Raw genomic sequence first — 9,302 nt, forward strand, 5'->3', positions numbered from 1 at the left:
TTTCAGAGAAAGAAAATAAAGCTGCTGGAATGGCCCAGCCAACCACCTGACTTGAATCCAATAGAAAATCTATGGAAAGAACTAAAGATCAGAGTTCATAGAAGAGACCCAGGAAACCTTCAAGATTTGAAGACTGTTTGTGTGGAAGAATGGGCCAAAATCACACCTGAGCAATGCATGCGACTAGTTTCTCCATACAGGAGGCGTCTTGAAGCTGTCATTGCCAACAAAGGCTTTTGTACAAAGTATTAGACAAATTTCAGCAAGCGTGTTCAATACTTTTCCCCTGTGCCATTCCACATTATTACAAATAACTTCATTTCTGGACATTTATGGTTTGATTTCTTTGTATGTATGGATRGCTTGGGTTGTTGCCGACATCTGATGAAAATTTCATGTCATTAGCACCTCTAGTAATATATTTACTGAGAAAAATGMTGACATGTTCAATACTTATTTTACCCGCTGTATATTAACATGTGTATTCATAACTTCAGTTGTTTTCAATATATTGACTATTAGAAAGTTCACTTGTAGCCATCTCCATACTGAATTAAATTTGTGCATTTATTTTTTTTTAGGTTTGTGACATCATCTTGAGCCATTCACAAGCACATGGTCAGAGCTGCAGGCAGACATTCCTGCAGGTTTCCAGTTCACCACCATGGAGGATGCAATGCTGAACAGGACCAAGCTAAACATTGAACAGGCTTTTATGAGATCAGGAGCTGCAGTGGTGCGCTGTGGAGCTCTTCATGGAGAACAATCTGCATCTTCAGAGACTGTGACTCTGCTGAAGATTCTCATCACATCTCCTCTGACCACAGCTGAATCTGAGAGGAGCTGAACACTGAAGACAATCTAGACTTTCCTCAGGTTCAACATCACATCACTGCACTGACCATGCTCTATAAGTATCTGGTTAAAACATCCCTGAATTTAACCAGAGTCATGAAGAAATTTGCTTCTRAGTAGCAGAAGAGCAAAATTTATGTACTAAAAATAAAACACATTGTAATGACATTGTGATACTGTTTTATTATTGTCATTTGTTTAATAAATACACTYGCGTGATACAACTTAGTACATGTTTGGTTGCTTTTTGGYATACGTCTATTTTGGAGTTGTAGCCCCACCTGGAGAAAATTCCACCAGCRGCCACTGGTCATAAGAGATACTTGGCTCCCCCCTCAAATAATAATAATAAAAAAACTAATTACAGTGCAGCCAGGGGAACACGTGTGAARATTGGGATTACTCCAAACTTGTGTACACATCATGTGTGAACTATAGTAGAACTATTTTTCTGACTCAAGCTCATATAGTTAACACAACTTTGATGCTCACTTGATCATTTGAGGTTKAGAACCTTCAACATGCCACCAAATAAATAAATAAATAAATAAATAAATAAATAAATAAATAAATAAATAAAATCTCAGTAGCTGCCATACAGCAGAGCAGGTGGGCACGGTCGATGCATGCTTACAAAACAGCCACATGTTGGTCCTGAGAGCTCAGAAGATAAACATTTTCTCTACCCTTTATTCAACTCAGTGTTTTGTGTCCAGACACATTCAGGTCCAGAGTCAGTTTGTGCTTGAAAAAGAAACTGACATYATATTTTTCAGCACTGAGATGAAAGAAGAAAGTCACACCAACACAATCCGGTGCACACTCACACACTCCTAAGATTGCATGCCACTCAGTGCCTGTTACCGAGATCTGTGAATGTAGACCACATGACCGTTTTGTGTTTTCTTTGACGTCCAAATGGGGGAGCACTTGCTATCGCAAATACAACTGTCACAGCAGGTGGAAAAACATTACAAAAGTATTAAAAAATAATGGATAGTGTTTGGAGGAAAGAGTGAGGGGGGATTTAAAGACATTTGTTAAAAGGAAAACAGAAAAAAGTAAAATTACTCAGACAGGAAGAAAAATCCTTTTAGAACTTACACTCACTGACAACAAACATTAAGCACATCGTTTGGGGGAAATCAACTGAAACTGCATGTCTTAAYAGACAATGTAATCATTAAATTGCCTCCAAATTTACCCATTCAGGTTTCTTGTCATGAAGTGTTTTGTGATTGTGTCTGGATGTTTTGTCGAAGGGTTGCGGTTGGGAAAACTCACTCTGTGGTGGAGGGGGAGGAGCGCAGCGTTGCGATGCTGCCCTCCCGGTTGTCGTGCTGCAGTTTGGGCGAGGATGGCAGAGAGTCCGACATCTCCTCTGTCTCGTCGTGGGACGACTGGGATTTGGTTTTCTTCTTGCTGAACGCCTGCTTGAAGGAGCTGCGTAACTGAAACACAAACATACAGACCGGTCACATCAGTCCATGTGATGTCATCACATCAGGAAGTCATTCCGTGCTTAATCCAAGCAATGGCTGCTGTCTGTTTTTAGGTAAAGAAGCGAAAAGCAAGGCCGTAAGTATCAAATTGGAAAGAGAAAGGAAAGAGACAGACTTTTAATTTTTAATGAACTTAATGAGGATGAACAGGCAATTAAAATAAACATGGGGGGCGGGGGGCAAACAGTTGAGAGATGGGAGGGTGGCTGTTTCCATGCCAACGTTCCGAGAGAAAAAGCGAGGGAAAAGGCAGAACAGAGGACATCGAGATGGTAAATAACCACTGAATGCATACAGAAGGACACCATGGAAGCCACTGACCTGAGCTGGGATGGAATCAGCCACCTGAAGATGCAGAACATACCCATCGTTAAGCGATGCAAACCCACACTCATGCCCGCTTCACACACTACAGCACAGTTTAAGTTTATACTAATATTAGTACCTCACAAAAAATGGCTAGTCAGATATTAGCTTTTTTGCAAAATAGGTTTGAGAGATGCTACATTAACTAATATTAAACCCTCTGCTGTGTTTCCCGTACCTTTGTTCTCGGTACTTTTGTGTGTTTATAGCTTAATGAATAACTGCATCACTAACATTTTAATGGATACCCGAAATGTGAAGTGGTGGATTGAAAAAAATCTTAGTTTTAAATATTATCCAAGGAATTATTCTCATAGAAATACAAATTACATTTTCCAAATTTGATTGTATGCAGTGTTTAAAACATACATAATATAATGGTTAAAGAAAATTAATAAATTTCGAAAGACCCATTATTAGAAAGCAGCAAATCAGTTTTAAAAAAGCCTTCACTAAAAAGCTAATAGTTTGACTTTAAAAACAGAAGGGAAGTTAAAGTTGACTGCAGTTGATAAAAAGACTGCACTAAATCCAGTGACAAAAAGAGATTTATTTATTTTTATTTTATTTTATTTTATTTTTTACATTTGTAAGTGATCACAAGTACCATATTTTCCAGACTATGAATCTCACTTTGTTTTCATAGTGGTCTGAGGACTTATACTCTGGAGTGATTTATATAGGTTTTTTTCCTCTTCATGATGCATTTTTTGATTGTGTTAAATGTGGGCGGGGCTCAAAATATTTCAAAAGCTCAAATCTTATTTTGGTTTATTTGCAACATAACAATAATATACTGCAGTGAACTCAAAGGAAAAGTACCAAATTTTGAACTGTACTGTTAAGCAGTATGACACATAATGCTATGTTCACACCAAARGCGTTTTGAGCAGCAAAAAAGTGCCCAATGCCTCCAGTTGGACGCGCTACGTTCAGACCAGGACAGAGACTAGACACGCGTCTGAAGTGGGAGGAGCGTCTTGGTTTTTTGCCGGTCTGTCTTTGGAGGATGAAATAAAGATAAAATAAAGAAAATGGCTTTGCTTTATTTATTAAAGAGCAAGCGAACAGCAGATAATTAATTCACCAGATAATTTAGAGATGGTTTGTTTGGTTAGTTTCACCACTCCAGGAGCTGCAAGCTGGCYGACTATTTCTGTCCCGAGCCCAGTTTAACACCGCGGTCAGTTTAACGAGCTGCTGACCCACATCGGTGCTGATATCACCAGCCAGAACATCAACTGCAGATGGTTGATTTAAGCTAAAGAGCTCCTGTCCGTCTGTTTCGGGTTAGTGGGCAAAATTCAGGAAACTGTCACGTGCAAAAATGAGTCTCTCATGAGACGCTCAACGCGTCTCTTAAGACGCGTCTCTTAAGACGCGTTGAGCGGCGAAAGGAAAGATCAGATTTTTGAACTCAGGCGTTGGCTGTTTTCGCCGCACCGCATGCACGAAAAAATGCTCTGCCGTGTTCCGTGTTCCTTGCTTGCCGCGCTAAATGGACCTGACGTGCCGCAAGACCCCTAGAGGTGCGTCCACCATAGACTTTGCATGTAAATTGGCTGCTTCTGCAGCTCAAAACGCGTTCGGTGTGAACGTACCATAAGACCAGAGCGCAAGACAACAGAGMACGGTAAGTGTTAGCTTGTTGTTGTTTGGTAACTTGCGGTTACAGTCACTCCAAATAATTCACGTAAAGTTACTCTCATCTGGGTCATCTGTCTGTGTTAATTAAGGCTATTCAATATTCCAGGAGGTACAGTATGTTCTCTGTGTTATTGTGTTAGTCCAAATTAGATGTAAGTTCTGATGTGACAGTCAGGTGCAGTTTATACATGTTTTTTTCCTCTTCAGGATGCAGTTTTRGACTGATGTGACTTATACTAAGTCTTATACTACTTATAAGTTACTTATACTAAGTAACTTATATATATATGTAAGTGCATATGAATGTATGTGTATAGCTGGATGAATATACTTAAATTTCAATGTTTGTTCAGGTGCATTAAATTCATGTGTTTATGTATCCTTTAATGTGTAGATATGAGGAGTGATTGTAACACAAAGGGTTGTACAAGGGTAAATAGAAATTTACATTGTAATTTAACGATTTACTAAGTACCTGAAGTTTATTAATATATATTATTTGAAAATAGTATGGGGTCAGAGTTTATAAGTTTTTTACTTCTTCCTACTCCATTTCGAACATGCTGAGATTATTATTGTCATAAAATATGTGTATTTTGTATTTAATATGTGTAATATGTTTAAGTATGGTTATCTCTTTGTATTGTAAGGTCATCATGTTCGAAATAAATTTGTTTGATTGATTGATTGATTGATTGATACTCTGGAGCCACTTTTAATCCAGAAAATACAGTATTGCCATTGGGGCTAGATAAGATGTTAACGAGGACTGAATTTAGCCTCGAGTTTGACACACGTGTATTAAAGGTATGCACAAACACTAATTTAAGTGTGGACAAACTGACAAAGAGATGCTGTTGGGTTGGCAGCACAGTTCTAGATGCACATCTTCCTTTGAGAAGATGGATACAAAAAAAATGCAAATTTGCACCTGTAAGAGACACAATCCAATCCATTGGTGAATTTGGGGTTTAGGATGTTAAAATCATCTATCCATCATCATTAAGGATAAGTTCAGGATAATGGGTAAGATAAGCAAATGGGCAAATTGGGGAGGGGGCAAACACATCATCTATGATTTTGTTGAATTCATGTTAAACTGTTTCTATGCTTTYTGAAAACTTCTTGTTAAAAGAAGATAATTTGTGTATTTTGAACAAAAAGAAACCATTCCACCTTTCTAACTCATGACCCCATCTTTCACTTACCTCCCTGCTACAATTAGCCCACTCCTTTTCTTAACGAACCTCCACTGAGTCAGGAATGATGTCAAAAATTCACTGACGCTCAATGAACATGGGTGTTGTACTCAGGAGTGAAGTTCCAGGCCGTTAGCTCGCTGTTTGCTCTGCGGCAGAGGCTGAAAACTGGCTTTGAGCTTTTTGGCTGCGACAGACCTTCTAATTTGTCGTGTGTCAGACTAGGGGGGGGGGGGGGGGGGGGGGGGGGGGGGGGGGGGGGGGGGGGGGGGGGGCTGCAGCATATAACAGCACTCACCCAGGAACACAGACAGCCAGAATCAAAGTCCGAGAAAAGCGCATAAAAGGAAAAAAAGGCTTTATAATTGTGTACGTTTTTACATAGTGTGAGCTTTTTTTTGTGCCTTGATCTTTATGGTTTTGTGATCATAAATGCTTGACATTAAAAAGAAAATTGGAAATGGGCTGCTGCAAAAACTAAGTCTGCATGACCAAGTCCCAGCTGAGTTAATGAGGGATTAGGAGTCCTTTTAAAAAACACTCTGACAGCACTTTTTAAGGAAGATGACTTTCCCTCTTGACACTGAATTTCAAATCAGCACTTATCTAAACTCTGAGCAGATGCTTTTTTTCTAGCTTGAACCAAATGACCACCCTGCTTCCTGCTTTTTTCGGGGGGGGGGGGGGTAATTTTGCTTAAGTGAGTGTGTTTCACTCTGCTCATCCCTCTGACAGCCTCTGATGACATTTAAAAACTCAGCTGAACTAATCCWCACCTTGTAACCTAGCAACGGTGACAGACTAGGAGGAGTGGGATTAAATTCATAGGATGTTGCTTATTGTACACTTTAGATTAAAGTGTTTAAACACAAGAAACGTTTCAACTGTTGCAACCTTGAAGCATGAAATGTTAAAACCACCTTCAATGTCTTAGGATTTTCTTCCACTCTTTAATATTTTTTCAAAAGTGATGGTGGTCAGAGGGTCRGGTGGCGCCGYTGCATGGCAGCCCCACCTCTGTCAGTGTGCCCCAGGGCAGCTGTGGCTACAGTGTAGTTTGCCATCATCAGTGTGTGAATGTGAATGTACAGTATATGTAATGGGTGAATGTCTGTTAGTGTAAAGCGCTTTGGGGTCCGGAGGAACTTGAAAAAGCACTCTAAGTTCAGTACCATTTACCATTTACCAAGACATTCAGCTTCAAAAAGCAGATAAAAATCAGATATATACCAACATTTTTGAAAAGCACCYCCTGACGTTTCTTGTTTCATCTTCTCAGCTGTCATCTCACAGTTAGTCCCCATTTTCTGCACTCACCCAGCTCTTTTTCTTCTTCTTCTTATCCTCGGCYTCCTTGCTCAAGCTGCCCATGCTGGAGTGACTGGCTGCGCTGTTGATGCTGGACATGCTTTCTGACGAGTGCTGCCGTCTAATCCGGAGGTCTGGAGGAGACAGACAAAGAATTCCTCAGCGTGCCACGAGTTAAGCTGATCCGTGTGTGAGAACGTGATGATGTTGGGTTCTGCAAGGCTCGGCTGCGACCCGTTTGTGTAAACCTCGACACTTGAAGACYTGATTAAGTGTCAGTCAGTCGTACATCTGACTGACTGAGGCCAATTAAGGGTTTCCCAAAACTGACGTGGACATCAGAAACACCTTTTCTTTATGTTTTATTTTATTTATTTATTTATTTATTTTTCTATGTGTATTTAACTAATCTGCATTTTTTCCTTCACATTGAAGAGTGGAGATGGAGTGGCCTTATTGGCCCACATTGACGTAAATGAGGGTAGAAGCGTCACCTTCAGCACCCAGTGCCAGTTAGGGGATTCGAARCTGCAACCTCCCAATCACAGGCTCGCCTCCTCCAACCTCTGCACCACCAGTTTTAATTTATTTCTACATAACTTTAGCAAAATATCTCTTGCATCAATAGATTTTAAATAACCTTTTTGAAAGTAATCATTGGGTCGACATCTACAGTTGAGTAAGTCAAGATGGCCGCCATTGCCTTAAAAWTTTTTTTATTGACCTTACAAATAAATGTCTATAACTCAGCCAAATTTATAGATACTAGGCTAAAATATGGTGTGTTAGTAGCTGAGAGTCTTCTTCCATGTATACTCTGAGACCTAACTGATCCGTGTTTAAAACTTTGCCATTAGTTATTAAAATCAGCTCTGGTTGTCTGTTATCGAAAAATCCTCTGAAACATTGAATGGATTTTAATAAAACTCAGATGTGATCATTGAGTTGACATTTACAACCAATTCGCTTTTGGGTTTAACCAAACTCAAGATGGACATCATAGTCAACTGACCTTTGTTCAGCTACTTATACAGATAATGTGCAAAGATTTGTATGCGTTAGTATCTGTATCATCATACATAATCTCCAACACACACTGATTAATTTTTGGAGTGAACCCAGTTAAAGAGAGCTACTGTCATAGTCTGTGTTTATTTTGCTTTGGTTTTCCTAGTGTTTCAGTGTTTCCCCTGTGTTTTTCTGTTCAGATGCCTTGCACCCCACACCTGATTTCTGTTGTGTTTCTAGTTTGTCCTCATTAGTTTATCTTTTTATTCGGTGTCCTGTCTTCAGTCTGCGTCTGATCATTGTGCTGTTGTCGTCCAGCCTGCTCCGTCCCTTGGTGTTATTTGAAGTCCTGTTCCATGAAGCTAAAGTGAGTTTTTTGAGCTGCCTGCCAGCTTTTCTTTTTTTAATAAAAGCTTATTTTTGAAGATTCTTAAGTTTGTCTGTGCCCTGGGTTATTTTTATGTCTGAGACTGTCAGAATGATCAGACCAAAGACCCAGCCCACGGACAAACTTTTTTCAATCAGCCTTTTCCTGAGGACTGTGAACGGTCGTCTGGTTCCACCATGGCTGGTTTTTCCTCCTCATCTTCGGGGSAGCTGGTCCCATGTTTGCCACCGGAGGAGCAATGGATTACTCATTCCCTGATCAGCGGTTCTTTGCTGTTGCTCRGGTGGTCTCCCACCTCTGCTACCAGACTTCAACTCTGCTGTCAGATTGTGAATGTGCTGATGGCATGTCCTGAGCTGCAGTGGCTGCCCGGTCACCAGAAGGTCTCCMCTTTCGCCCAGAGGGTCTTGGCTGAGGGCTCCATCACCCACCCTCCTCTGCTGTTGTTCATGAGTCTATTGAGTCGTCCAAGGTTCCTGAGTTGGTGGTTCCACAGTCGGTGGTTCCACAGCTGGTGGTTCAACATCCGGTGGTCTCGGTGGATCCACAGTCGGTGGTTCCGCAGCTGGTGGTTCCAGTTGTGGCAGAATGGGTGTTACCTGTAACAAGTTTACTGAGCAGGTAAATTGGTTGGCCAATCACCCGAAGGGGGTGCCCTAGATAAGTGAGCTAGTTTCCTTACTGTYACCTTTCACTGAACTTCCGGGTTACCAGTGCCATGGCATGAAGCTGGTTTGATTGATTTACTCTGTCGGAGTACTGTTTTCTAAGCCAGCGAAGGATAAGTTTGCAGCTGGGCTGTTATTAATGAACTTATTGGCTTTGTGAGAACAGTCATGGTTGAAGGTGGCAGATTTTGGGATCTTTGGAGTTAACTGGTGTTTTTTCTGTTCAGTTGAGAAAAATGTTTGTCTGCTCGAAGTAGGACACAAGTGCCTTCTTCTCCTCCTCCTCCTGATGGTATGCGTTTTATTGAACAGTTTATTTTTAGTTTAATATGTTTGTTTTATATTGGTTTCTGCATTTGTG

General features: G+C 40.5%; 1 protein-coding gene across 1 annotated transcript in view; it reads right to left on the bottom strand.

Annotated features, from left to right (window-relative positions):
• The window catches only part of nav3 (neuron navigator 3), a gene marked incomplete at its 5' end in the record, with an annotated part of 211,473 nt that overhangs the window by 38,731 nt on the left and 163,440 nt on the right, over positions 1 to 9,302 (bottom strand). The window contains 3 exon segments of the mRNA XM_014018077.1: positions 2,140 to 2,306; positions 2,679 to 2,702; positions 6,887 to 7,011. Coding sequence (XP_013873531.1) covers positions 2,140 to 2,306; positions 2,679 to 2,702; positions 6,887 to 7,011 — 316 coding nt within the window.

Source organism: Austrofundulus limnaeus, unplaced genomic scaffold (genome assembly GCF_001266775.1).
Source record: "Austrofundulus limnaeus strain Quisiro unplaced genomic scaffold, Austrofundulus_limnaeus-1.0 Scaffold182, whole genome shotgun sequence".
NCBI classification, from domain to species: domain Eukaryota; kingdom Metazoa; phylum Chordata; class Actinopteri; order Cyprinodontiformes; family Rivulidae; genus Austrofundulus; species Austrofundulus limnaeus.